The sequence below is a fragment of the Triticum dicoccoides genome, chromosome 1B (assembly GCF_002162155.2).
Source record: "Triticum dicoccoides isolate Atlit2015 ecotype Zavitan chromosome 1B, WEW_v2.0, whole genome shotgun sequence".
Classification (NCBI taxonomy): Eukaryota; Viridiplantae; Streptophyta; class Magnoliopsida; order Poales; family Poaceae; genus Triticum; species Triticum dicoccoides.
The window spans coordinates 582,414,366-582,433,122 of NC_041381.1; the positions used below are offsets into that span (position 1 = coordinate 582,414,366).

Consider the following 18,757-nt stretch of genomic DNA (forward strand, 5'->3'; position numbering starts at 1 on the left):
TGTCCCTTGTCTCCTGTTACCATCCGCCTAGACGCATAGTTCGGGACCCCCTACCCTAGATCCACCGGTTTGACACCGACAGTGAGCCTCATCGGGACTCCAGATCGGAATTCGGGGGCCGCTGCCCAGTTGGTGTCGCGTGGCTCGGTAATGTAGAACCACCCCGACTGCCACCCCTTTACCGTCTCCACAAAGGAGCCCTCGGGCCAGGTGACGTTGGGCATCCTGCCCACCATGGCGCCCCCGCACTCAGCTTGTTGGCCGCTGACCACCTTGGGTCTTCAGCCGTAGGCCGAAGTGAGGTGGGATGCGGAGAAAGGCCTCGCACACGACAATGAATGCCGAGATGTTGAGGATAGAGTTGGGGGCCAAATCGTGGAAGTCCAGCCCGTAGTAAAACATCAGTCCATGAGCAAACGGGTGGAGAGGGAATCCCAGCCCGCAGACAAAATGTGTGAGAAACACAACTCTCTCATGGGGCTCTGGGGTAGGGACAATCTGTCCCTTGGTCAGAAGTCGATGAACGATTTCCTTGGCCAGGTAACCGGCCTCCCGGAGCTCCTTGATGTCCTTCTTCTTGACAGAAGAGGCCATCCACTTGCCTCCAGCTCCGGATCCGGACATGGTTGGAGTGCTTTTTTTGGGTGGAGAAGGCGAGAGCTTGGACGCTGGAGCTCGAGAATGGATGGGTAGAGGAAGGAGAAGGCGTGGGTGAACGAGGATGAATCCTTACCCCCTTATAAAGACAGCAAAAGGTCATGCGCCTCCCCCTCGCCTTAAAATCCGCCTATCCCCCAAGCGCCATGCAGATGACACGGTTGGGTTACCCATACCTGTATTGATGAGAATCCCGTGATAAGGGGACACGATCTCTACTTCGACAAGACGTGCCAGTGAAAGCGCACCTCAAAATATGGAGCGGCAGGCTAAAAAACGGTTCGAATAAAGACCGGGAAGTGGCGTGATGTCACGCTACAAAAAGTTGTCAGCAGATTAGACTCGTGAAATATTATACTCTCTACGGTTGCGTGTGGTACTTATTTTGCAGAGCCGGACACGTTTCCTGTGTTCAGAAGACTATGTTGGAGTATTCGGAGAAGGAACCCGCCTTGCAATGCCGAAGACAATCTGCACACCGGACTCATTGTACAATACCTACAACGCAACAACAACAGCGAGCAAACCAAACACCCATTGAGGTAGTCCTGGACTAAGGGGTCCTCAGACAGCCGGATTATATACGTTGGCCGGACTGTTGGACTATGAAGATACAAGATAGAAGGCTTCGTCCCGTGTCCAGGTGGGACTCTCCTTTGCGTGGAAGGCAAACTTGGCGATTCGGATATATATATTCCTTTCTCTGTAACCCACTTTGTACAACCCTAGCCCCCCGGTGTTTATATAAACGGAGGGTTTGGACTTCTAGGGTTTAGCAACAATCATAACCTCATAGGCTAGACTTCTAAGGTTTAGCCATTACGATCTCATGGTAGATCAACTCTTGTAATACTCATATTCATCAAGATCAATCAAGTAGGAAGTAGGGTATTACCTCCATAGAGAGGGCCCGAACCTGGGTAAACATTGTGTCCCCCTCCTCCTGTTACCATTATCCTTAGGCACACAGTTCGGGACCCCCTACCCGAGATCCGCCGGTTTTGACACCAACACCCGTCAATAACAATGATTGCCTAACCACATTCCCCTGGTTACACCACTTCACCACCATGTCGCGCTCGCCGTCGTCGCTGGTGTCGCCGACAACATCGAATGGATGACAAACAACTCGCCTGGCTACTCTGATGTCGAGTGAGCCCGACGCAATTTGTCGGAGAGATGGGAGGACCTACGGCGATGCGACCAAGGGGACAAATGAAGCGCCAGGGACGGAGGAAGCATTACAAGGTGGGGACGTCATTCCTCTCTCCGCGCAAGCTCGCCGACGAAGACGTGGTTGGATCGAGCCAACTTAAAGACAAACGAGGGAGGGGTATTTTCATCCAAATAAAACTAACAAGTGGGCCCATACACCAAAAAGAGGGAGGAAAACACAAATTGTGTCATTTTGTCCAATTATCACTCAAACATGTACTCCATCCATTTTATTCACTTTGCTTACACTATATACATAAGAGAGTCATCCCCGCTAACTTATTTATCTCAACATGCAAGCATGCCACCTCACCCATACAATTATGAGTGGGATGCGGCCCACCTCAACACGCAATCATGCATAAGAAAAGATCCACCACAAAATTTAACCATGCAAGCGGAAATATTCCCTATTCAAGTATTCTACTTATATTCAATAAAAATCGGTATAATTTTATATAATCAAATATAATGAGACATATGTATTTTTAGTTTTTGTTCTCATGTTATGGACCCAAAAATTTAACATGCAATTCCTCAAGAACGCGCGGGGTATTCTCTAGTTAGTGTTGTCTTTAACTCAAACATTATAAACTTTGGCCAATTTTATAGAAGAATCTGGTCACATCCACAATACCGTTTTATCAAAGTCAAAGAGATGTAAAGTGGAAGATCATCTTCCTTTTTCCTCTCGCAAGGTGATCAGGGCAAAGCTTGGCCTCCACTCGGTCTTTGCCGGTGAGCTCCTGAATTTGTCTCCCCTCTACCTCCCGCTCCAGCGACCGGTGGTTGGGAGGGGAATCCTGGTGCCTGGCTCTGGCTAGTAGATATGTTACGTTTTTAGTCCTCGTAATGCAACGCTTCATCTTCGAATATGTCTTTAGGACTCCGACCCTCCTTGAGCTCATCCGTTGGGACGGATTCGACGGACCTATGACGTAGATTCCTGCCGGCTTCTCGGCGTGGTGATGTTAGGGTTTCTCTTTGTTCGTAGGCGAGGACGAGATTTGATGCCAGGTTTTTCAAATCGATTCAAGAGTTTAACGGCGACGACGACGACTACGGCTCCGGGGCATTGCTCCTTAGGGGCATGTGCATGAAGACTTGTCGGTTGTGATAAGTGCCCGATGTAATACTCCTACAACCGGATGTTCTTAAAACAAAAGTCAAACAGATGTATGCTAGTGGATCACATTGGCAGGGGAATGCGTTCCTCACCCCTGGGAGCACCAAAAAGAACAGAGCACACATCCCACCTGTATCGCTCGCCCCTGCCCCAGTTTCAAACCAAAACCGCACCGCCGCCGCTGCCCTGCCGCCCCCCTCCCGCAATGGCGTCGGGCTCCTCCCGAGTTCACGTCGACCAGGTAAACCCCTAAACCTAGCTCTTCCCTACCGTCTCCCGCCTCCAGGCCCTAAGCCCCTGCCGGATCCGCCCCTCCCCAGTTCTTCGCGGTCAAGAAGCGGCGGCCCTCGTCGCAGCATGGGAGCCCCGGGGCCGCCAAGGGTTCCCTGGCGGGGTACCTGGTCCGGTCCCCTCCCGCCGCGGCCGCGGCGGCGGCGGCTTCGTCGGCGGCCCTGGCCGGCTCCCCCTCAGGCGCCCGGAGGAGCCTCGCGGCGTCCATGAACGCCGACATCGCCAATTCCGCCGCGGCGATGAATGTCGACGCGGGCGATTCCGCGGCGGCGGCGGAGGCGCCGGACTACGGGGACGACCTGGAGATGAAGCGGTTCACCATGGAGTTCCTGTCCCATTACTGCAGGTGAGCGATTCGTGTCGTTTTGGTGCCAAGAATCTGTCTTGTCCCCATTGCCGCAGGGTGCCCATTCTTTGTTGTTTCGGTGCCAAGAACCATTACTGTCTTGCGAAGTTCAGGTTGTTATCGTCCCTGTTGCAGCGATATCCCGTCTGTTATGATGCCTGATGCTGGCAAGGGCGAACCAGACAAGCAGCAGAAGAGGAGCGCGGTCAACTCCTTCTTGGCTCCCTGCGGCGATAGATCTGCCAAGAAGCAATGCGTTTCTCGTTGTGGTGCTGCCGAAGTTGCAAGGGTTAAGGTAAGGCCAACGATTTTTCTCTGAAGGTGATGCAGGAAGAGCTGTAACTGACAGTTTTATGCACCACAGGATTCAGGCGATAACATGCCCTTCAGATGCGTCAGTAATCATGGTGCTTCAGAACACCTTGAGGTATGGTGGATCCAAAGAACCATCAAATTTCGAAGCTGTTTGTGAAAATTCTATGTTTTAGTAGCTTTTGGTGATATGCGAAGCTGTTCTTTTTGCAGGGGTTACACGAGGGGCCAAATCTAAGCGGTGAGGGATTTGCGGCCTTGCAAAGGTCCAGCTTTACCCCATATGCTGCGCAGAAAATGGCTGGGTTTTCTGCAGCACCTGGAGAGACCCCAAAATCTGCATCCTCCCTGATATCACCAGGGGAGGACTTCTGGAATGCTGCAATGGAATTTGCTGATGACGTCTCTGCTATGGCTGGTAAGGGTCCTCGAAGGCGACACTGCGATGCGGCTGAGGACAAGTCGTCCTGTGCAGTTGCACTGGGTTCTAAGACTCTTCCTAGATCAGGAAATGAGGAATTTAACTGTGAAAATACAGTAGGCAGCAATCCTATGAAGCAGATAGACACGTTCTCAAATGCAATAGAATTAGCGGCAGCGAATAGACAGCATAAGAACAACTCTCCTTTGCCTGTGAAGCATTTGGACTTCTTTCATGAGGATGCAATTCAAGTTTCAGGCCTGGAAGGTAAAGAAAAAGGTGACACTGTTCCTGGAAGTGCACAAGTGAACCAGGGTCGACCGAAGGACAGTAGCTTTCATAGAACGGAAAACCTCATGCATTCTGTAAATAACATGAAGGCAATTACTTCTAATCCAGACAACGATTCTCCGGTCATGATTCCTGGTGAAGGTCTGTTCAAGTCAAAAACAGCAGGGATGGGTCATTCAATTGATGCGGGCGGCAGAGGTTCTTGTATGATTAAGAGTGACCTCAATCAACCGACCCATGGTGAGATTAAATCGCTTGCTGCAAATTCAAATTCTTGCAAGCCTAACAGAGATTCCAAGAGTAAGTTTGCTTCTCAAAGAGTGGAAGCTTGCACTCCTACCAGCTCTGTTCCTCTAAAGGATCACTCCAAGCTCTCAAGCTGGCTCCCTCATGAGCTTTGTGCTATATACATGAAAAAAGGCATTCCACAGCTATATCCATGGCAGGTTAGCTTCGACTGTTTGTTTCTTTAATCAAAGGCCAGATACATTCTCCTGCCAGGAGTTCAACATAAAATTCCTGCCCCTATCAAGCATTATTATGTACACTGGCTAATCGTTTCCAGTACTCTGCTCTTGGTTAGTAAAATTGTGTGACTATACCGTTAGTTCAATCATGTTGATAAAATTGTCTTAAGAACTTCTGTCGTAACTCATAACTTATGCTCCTCATATCACATGCAAAGTTGCAAACTACCTATTTCCTCCACATTCTATGCACTAAGTGGTGCATATGACACGAACTGCTTCTCTACTATATGGTCTATGCAAAAGATTCATATGGAGAAGCAGTGCAGTGCTCTCTTAGATACATGCTTTTCCTTGTTTATTCTGGAGCACAGTACATATATGTCAGAATTTTGCATGTTTTTTTGTATTGGTGTGTTTGTGCACTCTAATGGCTATATATTTCATTGAGTTTATATATTATTTGAGTATTTGACCATTATGTTACACCAAAAACCAAGTGCTGCCCACTGATGGAGAACAAATTATTTTAACTTAAACTATCTGTCTTCTGCTTGTCCAAAGATCCGATTTTTTCTTATGAAGTATCTTGTACCATCATAAGCAATTAATGGGTTCCTTATATATTGGCTCTAGAACCTGAACGATAATACCGTTTAATAGGAAATCTAAAGGGTAGCTCCAAAAAGAAATATCCAAAGTTGCAAACTATCATAATCCCTAAATTGCGGTTAGGGTTCAGTGTCACAGGTGTTGATTTGCTCTTTCTGTGCCTGGTTGGGTACTAGGGTTAATATACCCGTGGTACTCTTGCTCACTGATTATCAGTTGCAAGTCCTTTAACCATACTAACTTTTTGATTACTTATCTTTTATTCATTTACGTTCTATGTTTATTGCAGGTGGAATGTTTGCTTGTAGATGGTGTCTTGGAGAATCGCAATCTTGTATATTGCGCATCTACGAGGTACTTGGAGGTTTACATGTGTTTTTTTTTGTTCTGTTGATTAGTCTCAGTACCCAATGATTCAGCCTGTTTTGTTGCTTTTCTGTAGATTTTTGATTCCATTGTTCTAAAATATGTACTTCTCTATGGTCCAAGAATAGTATTAAGTGAGAACAGTTCATATTCCATGTAACTTCTTAAATATACTAGTGTGCCTTATGCTGTTCTTATGTTGCAGTGCTGGTAAAAGTTTTGTTGCTGAAGTTCTGATGTTGAGACGGATATTGTCCAGTCAAAAGATAGCAATTCTAGTCCTTCCGTATGTTTCATTATGTGCTGAAAAGGTACATATTTGTAGTGAGCTCAGCGATATTTGTACTGTTCATTACTCATGTATTTTTTTGGACTCTATGATTATTGACTATTCAACTTTTTCTTGCAGGCTGAACATCTCGAGCAGCTTCTTGCGCCACTGGGTAAGCATGTCCGTAGCTACTATGGAAACCAGGGGGGAGGATCGCTTCCTAAAGATACATCAGTTGCTGTATGTACCATAGAGAAGGCAAATTCTTTGGTAAACAAGTTGCTGGAGGATGGCCGCCTTTCTGAGCTTGGTATAATTGTAATAGATGAGCTTCATATGGTACGTTCATCTAAACCATTGTGCTTCTCAAGATCTCTATCTTTTGGTTCACCTTTGTCTTTTATGTTTACTCACATGACAATAATCATGTCCAGAATTCCTGGGTTTTTTGACTTGTACATTTGAACTCATGTATGATTGTATACTTAAAAGTTATAATACACTAGCACTATTAATAATAGGCATGCAATTGTATCTAAGTAATTCACAATTTAATGGTGAGATAACGTATGGAAAACCCTTGAACTCACAATTACAAGCACATATGCGTAACCCTATTTTTGTCTCTGAAGAAGGGAATACACTTTGTTAAAGTATCCTACACTCCAACAATATAAAATAGAACTGCCTTTAAATCAGCCATTATGATATGAAGGATATCTTTATCTTTACATCCAGTCCCCTCTTGTCGTTTGAACTTCTGAAGTAGTTATACCCTCCTTCCTCATCGTTGAAGAGCATGTACAGTTTTTCCTGTTTACACACCTGATGTTTCTCGAATGTATATACAACTGTGTTATAGGTTGGTGACCAGCACAGAGGGTACCTTTTGGAGCTGATGCTCACAAAACTTCGGTATGCCGCTGGTGAAGGAAATTCAGAGTCATCTAGTGGAGAAACTTCAGGTTCTAGCAGTGGGAAGGCGGGTACCACTCATGGATTACAGATTATCGGTATGAGTGCTACTATGCCCAATGTTGCAGCTGTAGCTGACTGGCTTCAAGTAAGAACTCTATTGCCGCTGTCATTCATATCTACTTTTTAGTCAATGTTGTTGTCTACCTTAAACAGGCATGCCGTGTAACTATCCAAAAATGTTTAACTCTATGATTGGAGTTCTTTCACCATAGTAATAGAGAAATTGCTTGTATGATTCGTTTCTCTAAAAAGCGTTCGGGGCTAGGTAAACGGGAGCTAGTGCCTAGGTGGCGGCCTAGCAGACAGTGGATATGCGGTGCACGTTACATCCCAAATATAATAAAGTAGCAGAATTTCTGCAAATAGAGTTGAGGTTTCGAGGTCTTGTGGGTTTCAACTCTAGTCTACCTCAACTTGTTTGGGACTAAAAGGCTTTGTTGTTGTTGTTGTTGTTGTTGTTGTTGTTGTAGAGTTGATGCATACGTTATTTTTAATAATCAGTAGTCAACTAAAATTTATTCAGTGCCTACTATGTGTTGGTCCTTGGAACAGTTGTTCAAGAAAATGTTCAATCACCAAACTATATGACTGTTGTCATGGAGCCTACAAGCTAGCCCTGTGATCAACTTCATTGTAACTTGCTGCACTACGGGATTTGGTCACTACTTGTTATTCAACTTAATTTGTTTCTAGCATCCAGAACCCAATTTATGAGGATTTGTACAACACTACAAGGCATGTTTTTTGCGAAGCCATAGGAAAGTTTGAATGTCTATCATTGTTCCTGTATGAAGTGATATTATACTCCATTGCAAACTTTTCGATAATTGATGGCTCTCTGATCAACACCAGGCCGCACTTTATCAAACTGCCTTTCGACCCGTCCCATTGGAGGAGTTTATCAAAGTTGGTAATAAAATATTTGACAAAGACATGAACATTGTATGCGTACTTCCCAAAATAGCTGATATTGGTGGTAAGGATCCAGACCATATTGTTGAGTTGTGCAATGAGGTAAATTTAATATACACTCACCAGCCATTCTCAGAGGGCAGGCCTGGCGCAGTGGTGAAGTCCTCCCCACTTGTGCCAAGAGGTCCTGGGTTCGAACCAGCCTCTCTGCATTGCACTTTGCAGGGGTAAGACTAGGTTCCTATAATCCCTCCCCAGACCCCACCTTGTGTGGGAGCTTCTATGCACTGGGTCTGTCCTTTCACCAGCCATTCTCAGTTCCCTACTCTAGTTCGTAACATAAATGCATAATCCACTCATTTTGCCCCTTCAGGTTGTTCTGGAGGGCCATTCTGTTCTTTTGTTTTGCTCCAGCCGAAAAGGCTGTGAATCAACTGCAAAGCATATTGCGAAGTACTTGAAAGTAGCTAATGTTAGTTCAAAAGATGTTGGCTCAGAGTTCCGAGATGCTGCATCTGCAGTTGAAGCCTTGAAGAGGTGTCCTGCTGGGTTAGATCCTGTATTGGAAGAAACCCTTCCATTTGGTGTTGCATACCACCATGCTGGTCTCACGGTGATATATTTTTACTCTACATTCTACCTTCATCATTTGACAATATAATTTATGTCTGAATGTTTAATTTGACACCATTCTTTTGCTGTTACTGCTGCTGCGGCATTTGCAAGTTGCATCAAATATCTGAATGCCCGTTTTTACTGCGGTTTAGTAGGATGCTGTTTGAGTATTTCTATATGACAGTGAAAACATTGATTTTTTTTCTTGTGGAGAAAAACGTTGCTCTTTTGATTTCATGACAACTTCTCTCTTTCAAGTTTCACATGCAAGTACATATTTTTTTATCATCATGATGAGAATGCACCTTCATAATCTATGTCTCGTTCTGTCTTTAGTGACTGTTACAGCCTGCTATGTTTCAGGTTAATGAGAGAGGCATTTTGGAAATGTTGCTCTTTTGACTTTCATGATGCCTTTTCTCCTTCAGTTTTCAGATCATCAAGTTCATAATACATGCCTCTGTTCTGTCTTTCGTGACTGTTACAACCTACTCTTTTGCCAGGTTGAGGAGAGAGACATTGTGGAAACATGCTACCGTAAAGGTCTTGTCCGAGTTTTGACTGCCACATCAACTTTAGCTGCTGGAGTAAACTTGCCTGCCAGACGAGTTATATTCAGGCAACCTAGGATAGGTCGTGATTTCATTGATGGGACTCGCTATAGACAGATGGCTGGTCGTGCTGGTCGAACTGGAATCGACACAAAAGGAGAGAGTGTAAGCTATACAACCTACATTGGCATTTTAAGTTTGTAACGATTTATTTATGTACTGGGAAATAATTCTTACTTTTTGGCCTGTGGCCAAATTACAAGGTTTCTTCTGATACATATGTTTGAAAATACAGATACTTGTATGTAGGCCTGAAGAGGTTAAGAGGATAACAGGTATTGTTAGAAGTGATTGTCCCCCCTTGCAGTCATGCCTCTCAGAAGACAAAAATGGAATGACTCATGCAATTATGGAGGTTGTTGCTGGCGGGATCGTGCAAACTGCAAGTGATATTCATCGATATGTGAGGTGTACGCTGCTTAACTCCACCAAATCTTTTGACGATGTCGTAAAGTCTGCTCAAGACTCCCTTCGTTGGTTATGCCATAAAAGGTTTGTTGAGTGGAACAATGACACCAAAATATACTCCACCACTCCACTTGGGCGAGCATCTTTTGGCAGTTCTCTCAATCCTGAGGAATCACTGGTAGGTTACTTTCTCTTGTATGTTTTCTTTATTTTTCATTAGGCTGTACCAACCATTGTTTATGACTACAGGTTGTGCTTGATGATCTTTCAAGGGCAAGAGAAGGTTTTGTTCTGGCATCTGATTTGCATTTAGTCTACTTGGTAACCCCCATAAATGTAGAAGTTGAACCTGACTGGGAATTATACTACGAGAGGTTCATGCAACTGTCTTCTCTTGAGCAGGTACACGTCTTCTGTTGCATCTGCAAAACTTGTTTTCTGACATTTAATTTGATCGTGTGTACTATTTTCAAATTATACTTGTTTTCATTGGACACCAAGATAATTTTTGCAAGTCTGCTACTACCTGAAATTCTGAATGCTTATACACTGCCATTGAAGTAACAAAAACAATATCTCCGTACTGTGGCACGAAAACCACACCTCCCCGCAGCAGCCATCAACACCTTCAAGAGAGAGAAGCAAGATTCGCTTTGGGAGGAGAGGATCTTGGGCTCCCCAACTTTGGCCAAGGTGGATTGTGAAACAGCCTCTGTGCCATCTGCAACACCTGAACCGCTGTTGGCTGGATGGTCTCGTTGCCCATGACATTAAAACACCACACACAACGGCTCACCTAAGCTACCTTGCCCTATGCAGTTGGCCTTCATTGCCATCTGAGGCTGCTGCCCCCTACATGCACCGCCCACCCCCAGCCCGCTATCCCCACGTCTCCGCCTGCTTCTGCAGCTCAGTGCCATCACATCACACCTTGTGACGGATCACCTGATCTCGCCGCATTTTTCACCAGCCAAGCAGCCATCTAATGCCTGGTCCATCACAATTCTGCTATCATTTCCCGAGTCCTGACATTTGCATTACAGTTTTCTGTATTAGGGTCAGGATCAGGTATGGTTGGGATTGAGAAGTTGTACATTAATCCCTTCAATCAATTAGGAAATATTGGCGGAGCTCTTTTTCTTTGTAGGCAGATTGGTTTTCCATATCATATAATATCAGTATTTGCCCATTTAGAAGGAGGAAACTAGCAGGATTGTTTTATAGAGTCGATCAAATAGCAACCTTGCCGTGATAACGACATTGGTGCAAACTATGTCAAAATCAAACATTTGTACACTAGCAATTCATTTTCACGTAGTGCACTTCTATTTCATTTTTGGATTGTTAATTTTTTTGGTAATCTTGAATGCAGTCAGTTGGCAACCGGGTTGGAGTAACAGAACCTTTCTTGATGCACATGGCTCATGGGGCAGCAATGCCTATTCGTGGAAGGCCCAAGAAAAACACTAGTGGAGGTTCTGGTGCAAACACTCTTATTAATGACCAGTCGCTTAGAGTATCTAAGCGCTTTTATGTGGCGCTGATGATATCAAGGCTGGCTCAGGTATAATTCAACCTCTAGTTGCTTATTTACCAGATAACTTACTATTCCTGACATTGATCTATTGTATTCCCTCTCTTTCTTGTTTATAAGGCACACACATATTTCTAGATCATCAATTTGACCGACGAATTATGAGTTATATAGTATACTTTGCGTACTATATAGTACATACTTTGTTGGTTAAGCTGATGATCTTGGAATACGAGTGTGCCTTATAAACTGAAAGGGAGGGAGTGCTGGCCAAGTGATATGGCTTTAATGTTTTGGTGTCTTTTTGCATTTACATATATAGTGTGATCAATATATGAAGTTTTAATGCATTTAATTTTTTCAATCTTTCAGGAGATTCCTGTCACAGATGTTTGTGAATCATTTAAAGTTGCCAGAGGTACGATTCAAGCCTTGCAGGAAAATGCTGGCAGGTTTGCTTCAATGGTTTCTGCCTTCTGTCAGAGACTTGGTTGGCAGGATTTAGAAGGTCTTGTTGCCAAGTTCCAGAACCGTGTCTCGTTTGGAGTTAGGGCAGAGATCGCAGAACTTACAACAATTCCATTCGTCAAGGTTTGTCATGTCACTATTAGATGACTTATCGAAGTGCTGCCACTTGCGACTTGCATATTCTTACCTTATTGAGTCATTGTATGTATCATGGATGCAGGGCTCACGTGCAAGGGCTCTTTATAACTCTGGTTTGCGTACCCCTGTTACCATTGCTGAAGCATCTATTCCTGAAATCGCAAAAGCTCTTTTCGAAAATTCTTGGTCTGGTCAAGGTCGGTGCTCCATCTATACTTGAGCTTTTGCCTTCTAATATGTTTAATGTACCTTTTAATGTAGCTTACCGGGTCTTATGTAAGCAGCAGTAGTGTAGTACTGGTAAGTGGTGCTGTTGTTGGTAATAGCAGCAATAGCAGTAGTATTAAATCAGCAGCAGCGGTAGTAGTGGAACTCACAAATTATTATGGAACAAAGGACCTTTTTGCCTTTTGGAGAGGCCCGCACAAGTGCACATAGTTCAAATGTGCTGTTAAGTATTCCATATTAGGATTCACTTGCTCCATCTGCTTCTGTTTTCCATCAGTGGTTACGTAGTTGCTTTTTGGTCATTCTTTTATATCCATCATTTGGTTATTAATTTTGTGCATTTGCCTTCTCTTATGTCATTTTATTCAATTGATTAGATGATTCTGGGTTACGGCGAATGCAATTTGGTATAGCCAAGAAAATAAAAAATGGAGCTCGTAGAATTGTTCTTGAGGAGGCAGAAGCAGCCAGAGTAGCAGCATTCTCAGCTTTCAAATCACTTGGGGTAGAAGTTCCTCAGTTTACCACACCTCTGCTCCCAGCTAGTGAGGAGGACTCTCCACCTCGAGATGTCATGGTATTTCCTGGTGCAGGTCATGCTAAGTGCCAAGAGTCAGTTTTAGGAGCACGTGTTGGTGATGAAAGAAACATCTGCTCTGATTATGTTGCTCAAAGGGCTTCTACAGTGATTGTAGAGGAGGATCTGCACCCTGTTTCTTCCATTCATATTAAAGAGAGCCAAGGAATAGCAAACAGTGTCAACATTGCTAGTATGCAAGAAGCATCACCTTTATCGACGACGCCCAGCAGAAATGTGGCTGACAGAGGTCCTGTCAATGCACATAACTTCCCTGGAGGGTTCGATGGTTTCCTTGATCAATGGTCTTCTGTTAATGAATTTTCTTTTGATCTTCATTTTGTTAAGAGATCAAGTAAACTATCTTTGACCATTTTTGAAATTCTTGGGTTAGCTGTTTGCTGGGAAAATTCACCCGTCTACTACTGCAATTTCCCGAAAGACCTAACCCCAACTGGCAACAATGATTCTGTTGAACTGTGGGAAGGATTTAGGAGAAGATGGAGTAGAATAGTTGGCATTATGCAGCAAAAGAGTGTCAAGAAAACGACATGGAATTTGAAGATTCAGATTCAGGCACTTAAATCTCCCTGTATTTCTTGTCAACGGCTTGCTAGGCTTCACCTCAACCCTAAAACATTGAACAATATTGAAGTCCTAGACACCACATATGTGTTATTACCACCAATCTCTGTCTATAATGGGTTGGACATATGCTTGGTGGCATGGATTCTCTGGCCAGATGAGGAAAGCAAAACAGTGCCAAACCTTGAGAAGGTACAGTATTTTATTTTGTGATCCGCAATTTCTTTTATAATACATTTTTCCAAAAAACAAACAAACTGATTTCTTTCAACTTCTCCAACACCCAACCATTTCAAATGTTTTTCTGCCGTCTAAATTCTGACTTATTTCTGATAAATAGTTAGTGAAGAGACGGCTACCTAGTGAGGCTGCAGCGGCAGCAAATCGGGATGGCAGATGGAGGAATCAGATGCACAAAGCAGCTCACAATGGTTGCTGTAGGCGTGCTGCGCAGACAAGAGCACTGGGTTCTGTTTTGATGAAGTTGCTTGTTTCTCAAAATCTAAGTGATTTGATTGAAACAGTTGAGGGTCCATTGGTATATTCTGCACCTTTGCCTAATGCAAATTGTTACGGAATGCTTTAATACCTCATTAGAACATAAATGTTTTAGTACTAATGATATATTTATGGATAGGTAAATGTGCTTGCTGATATGGAATTATGGGGAATTGGTGCTGACATGGATGCATGTCTCCGTGCGAGGCATATTATAATAACAAAGCTGAAGGAGCTAGACAAAGAAGCATACAAATTAGCGGGCAAGAGTTTCTCACTAAATGCAAATGCTGACGTCGCTGACATTCTTTTTACTCACTTAAAACTGCCAGTCCCAAAAGGGTGCGAGAAAGGGAAGTTGCATCCTAGCACTGACAAGCAGTGTCTAGACAATCTAAGGTAATGTTTATTATTTCCTCGTTGTTTGGGAGGTGAACATTTTTCATGCTTAGTACTCCCTGCAAAGAAATATAAGAGCGTTTAGATTTCTTTACAGAGGGAGTAACTGTTAATCTGTTGATTCTTTTATCAGTCTGAAACAAATTTCTAAATCTGTTCAGGCTAAGACATTAGTCATAACCTCAGAGGATTTTACATGATTTACACTATTAATTCAAATTACATACGTGTTGCCAATTGTTAGGGAGCATCTCTCTCTCTCTCTCAAATATATACAGGTCATGATAAACCATCGCTGTCATCTCACCAAGCTTCCCTTCCCCTATTTGCCGCTCCGTTCATTCGAGTTCCACCTAGGTCCACGTCATGCACCTTCTAAGTGAACATCTTAGAAATCGGCACCAGTCGGTCAACAGCGATATCTTTATGCTCAGCACATCTTCTAAAAAACAGTTCAACCAATTGAGCTGTCACTGTCAGACTAGTGTGCTCGTGAGGTGCAAGAAACACATACCACACAATAAAAATGGAGAAAACTGGAATAACTGAGCTTCTTTCCACAAAGACACTCTATGAGATGCCATGCAATATCAGGGCATCAGCAGAGCAATCTCAAGAATTTGAAGATGCTTATGCTCAGACAAGCCACTCTGAGCACAAACGTCTGTAAGCTTGTCAGGGAGAATCTTCTTTTATTGTCTATGACATCTATTTGATTTTTTGGCACTTTGTCCTTGTTTCCTCAATCTTTCTTCAACATTCAGCTACTCAACTGTTGACAACAAAGTCATGGCAAATGTAGACTAGAATAGCTCTAGCTGAACTTGTCACTTACTACCTCTGTATCAAAATACATGGCGAGTTCAAATCGCCATATATTTTGATACAGAGGAGTAGATCAGTATTTTTGTCAAGTAGTTGATCAGTAATTTGTGAGGACCTTATTTAGTTTTTTTTTTAAATAGTGTATTTTCTTCTTTTTTCTTCAGGGATCTACACCCAATCGTCTCAGTAATTAAGGAACATAGAACATTGGCCAAACTGTTGAATGGCACATTGGGGTCCATCTGTTCACGGGCTAAGTTGTGCATCCAATCCCAAAGGTACATCATACATGGAAATTGGCTTCAGACATCAACTGCTACTGGCCGTCTATCAATGGAAGAGCCAAATCTCCAGGTTATTCACCTTTCATCCTTATGTTTCATTTGGTTTTATATTCATATATAGTTACCAATAACTGTCTGAATTATTATTTGCAGAGTGTTGAGCACGTGGTGGATTTCACAACAGGAAAGAATGATAAAGATTTCACAAGCATGTCAATGGTTGATCATCATGAAATCAATGCCCGTGAATTTTTTGTTCCCACTCAAGTATTGCTCATTTCAACCTTTGTTTGCCTTTTGAATATTCCTAAAACAGCTATGATGATAATTTCATGGCCTCTCTCTTTCTTTTAATAGGACAACTGGTTATTGGTAACTGCCGATTACTCCCAGATAGAGCTGCGTTTTATGGCGCATTTTTCTAAAGATCCTGTATTGATCGAGCTTCTAAGTAAACCGGATGTTGATGTGTTTACTATGATTGCCTCAAGATGGAGTGGAAAAGAAGAGTCTTTGGTCTCTTCTAAGGACCGAGATAACACAAAGAGATTTATTTATGGCATACTTTATGGAATGGGCGCCAACTCCCTTGCAGAACAACTTGAATGCAGCCCAGCGGAAGCTGCACAGAAAATTCAGAGTTTCAAGAGATTCTTTCCAGGCGTTTCTTCGTGGCTACAACAAGCTGTGGCATCATGTCGGCAAAAAGGGTGAGTTTTCTTTTCAGTAGCCATTTCTCCTCGTAATTTCTAATTTGTTTCTTTTCTTCCTTGATGCTAGTTCGGAATTGTTCATTAGGTCTATGAAAATAATATTAGTCCAAACATGTCTATTAATCATTCACATGTATCTCTTGATTGTTTCTCCAACATTAGCATACTATCGAGGGAAAAATTGAGAAGTCTCCATGATAACTTTGGTTGATATTTTAAATATAAACTTCAAAGGTTCCTTGAAGTCATCTGATATTACATGTTCTTAATTCTTATGCTAACCCCTTTCCATACATATATTAAATCTCATTATTGTCTATCTTATATTCAGTATACCATTTCTTATCTCAAAGATAGGGTAGTCTGACACGATACACCATGATAGGGCATTTTTGAACATTTTGAAGGAATGACCGATTTGTTTAGGAGAAAACCGGCAGCAATCCAGTGGTACTGGCTGCTGGTATTCTGACCCCTGGTTCTATCCAACACCAATGACAAATGAACTGTTTCAACATATATCCGCATTCACATGCATCGTCACCCTATTATGGAATATGTATTCTCCACTCCACTTTTTTTTAGTACCACTGCATCAAAGCTTACTCAAGGTAACTTCAAAATTATAATATCTTACAGATATATTGAGACCTTGATGGGACGGAGACGTTTTCTTTCAAAAATTACCGCTGGAAATAGCAGAGAGAAAGCTCAAGCACAGAGACAAGCAGTTAATTCTATTTGCCAGGTTAGCAAACATTTGTCCTGCTTTTGTTGCTAGTTTCATTGTATTAATGCATTATTATATGCAGGGTTCTGCTGCTGATATTATCAAGGTGGCTATGCTTAAGGTTCATTCTGTAATTACTAATGGGAGTAACACAGTTGATTCCATGGATGGGCTTATGCATAACTTTTCACAAATCAGAGGGCGGTGTCACCTTCTTTTGCAGGTATTTTACAACATGGTCATCACCCATTTTTCTTGTTTTCTGTTTATCTATTTTTTAAATATAGATAGCTTAGAGTTATGTTTTGCGTTTTGTAGGTGCATGATGAACTTGTGCTTGAAGTTGACCCGTCTATGGTAGCAGAGGCTGTAAATCTGCTACAGATAAGCATGGAAACTGCAGCTTCACTCTTGGGTATCGTTTTTATGCTGAACTGAATGGTATCGGTTGATTTTCATCTCAAAGCTGAAAACTGAATTGCTGTTTGTTTCTTGCCCAGTACCTTTACGTGCTAAAGTAAAGGTTGGAAAAACTTGGGGTTCTCTTCAGCCTTTCCAGCGAGAGCCTTGATGGTGAATGCCACTTCCCAGTACCCAGGAAATCACATTTTTCATCTTTTGTCAAGACCAATAGCCACTGCCATCATAAAGCTGGGTTAGTTCTGACTTCTCTGAAGCAACATTTAATCTACCGTTAATGCCACAATATGCTTCTCTGATGCCACGTTTGATCTACCACATAAATCACATGCCTTACTGCGTACGTTTTCTATTTGGTTTGATGAAATTAATTCGCCTTTGGTCTCTTTTGTGGTGTCTCCGGAACTTGGATTGAATCAGGTCATGTTGCTTTCTGGTCTCTATCAGATGGGCCTGTGGTTGCTTTGTGTCTTTTGATATGGTATCAAATCATGACCTGTGATGCGCTGTGGCGTATGAAGGCGATTATTCCATCATCAATCAACTCAGAGATTACAACTGGCAAGAGATCATTTTTGGAGAGCATAACCTGGCAAGAGGACACGATGAGTGTGCACGCAGTTCCTCCTATTTCTTTGAGGAAATCACCGAGCAGGCTTGTACATATTTTATGAATGCATTGCCTGAAGCTTATGGCATCTTGTTTGCTGGGAAATCTGGAGAGCGGAATCTGCTCCCCGTCTCAAGCCATCTCCGTCATCACAGACGAGGCCACCCACTGGAACCAACCTGGTGGCTCCATTCTCTTTGATCCTGGCTGAGTGCGTTTGCACCAGTGTTTGTACAGAAAAGGTTGTTCCTCATGGTGTAGGCATCCAGTGTCTACCTTTTGTCTTCCCCTTCCGTTTCTCTTTTGTTCGGTTTTGCAGTTGTGCTTGGCCATCCTGGCCGAGATCAATGGAATCTTAGCAGCTCTCCTGCTGACATAAAAAGAATGTAGCGATGGAAAAAGGTTTGTACATATCATGCGACTGAACTGATGGAAGGGCAGTGCAATGTTTTTGATGCTTGCACTTTCCCCTGTAGAAAATCAATGTGTGCATACTTGTAATTGCAATGATACAGGGGTGTATTATAAGGTTTGAGCCCAGCTCATATGGTGGACCTGGGTTTTGGTCATTTTAACTTGTTCAACAAGGTATGTGCAATATTGCTGGTTTACTAGCAATATTTTTTTACCGTGTTGTCTACTTACAATGGCGAGTAGCATTTTTTTGTCCCCTTGACAGAGTCGTTCATTTCCTTTGATTAGTCGCAGCAGGAGCCACAAAGTCAGCTAAAAACAAAACAAGATAAAAAATTGTGACTTGTAAGTTGTAACCAGCTAAGCCATCAGCAGAGCATCCCATGGTTCCATAATGCGAAAACCAGCTCACCACACCACCGAACACATGTTGAG

General features: G+C 43.0%; 1 protein-coding gene across 1 annotated transcript; it reads left to right on the forward strand.

Moving 5' to 3' along the window:
* Nucleotides 1-3,153: 3,153 nt before the first annotated feature.
* On the forward strand, nucleotides 3,154-18,477 carry LOC119348901 (helicase and polymerase-containing protein TEBICHI-like). Its single transcript, XM_037616908.1, has 28 exons — nucleotides 3,154-3,239; nucleotides 3,319-3,635; nucleotides 3,771-3,930; nucleotides 4,000-4,062; nucleotides 4,161-5,105; nucleotides 6,028-6,092; nucleotides 6,310-6,415; nucleotides 6,514-6,714; nucleotides 7,238-7,438; nucleotides 8,206-8,367; nucleotides 8,639-8,878; nucleotides 9,384-9,596; nucleotides 9,727-10,077; nucleotides 10,149-10,301; nucleotides 11,272-11,463; nucleotides 11,806-12,024; nucleotides 12,122-12,236; nucleotides 12,645-13,621; nucleotides 13,770-13,967; nucleotides 14,067-14,326; nucleotides 15,316-15,505; nucleotides 15,589-15,702; nucleotides 15,793-16,145; nucleotides 16,788-16,896; nucleotides 16,961-17,101; nucleotides 17,197-17,293; nucleotides 17,379-17,533; nucleotides 17,719-18,477. Exons 1-27 carry the CDS (start codon nucleotides 3,204-3,206, stop codon nucleotides 17,447-17,449), a joined length of 6,249 nt encoding a protein of 2,082 aa, XP_037472805.1. The 5' UTR covers nucleotides 3,154-3,203; the 3' UTR covers nucleotides 17,450-17,533; nucleotides 17,719-18,477.
* The last annotated feature ends 280 nt before the right edge of the window (nucleotides 18,478-18,757 follow it).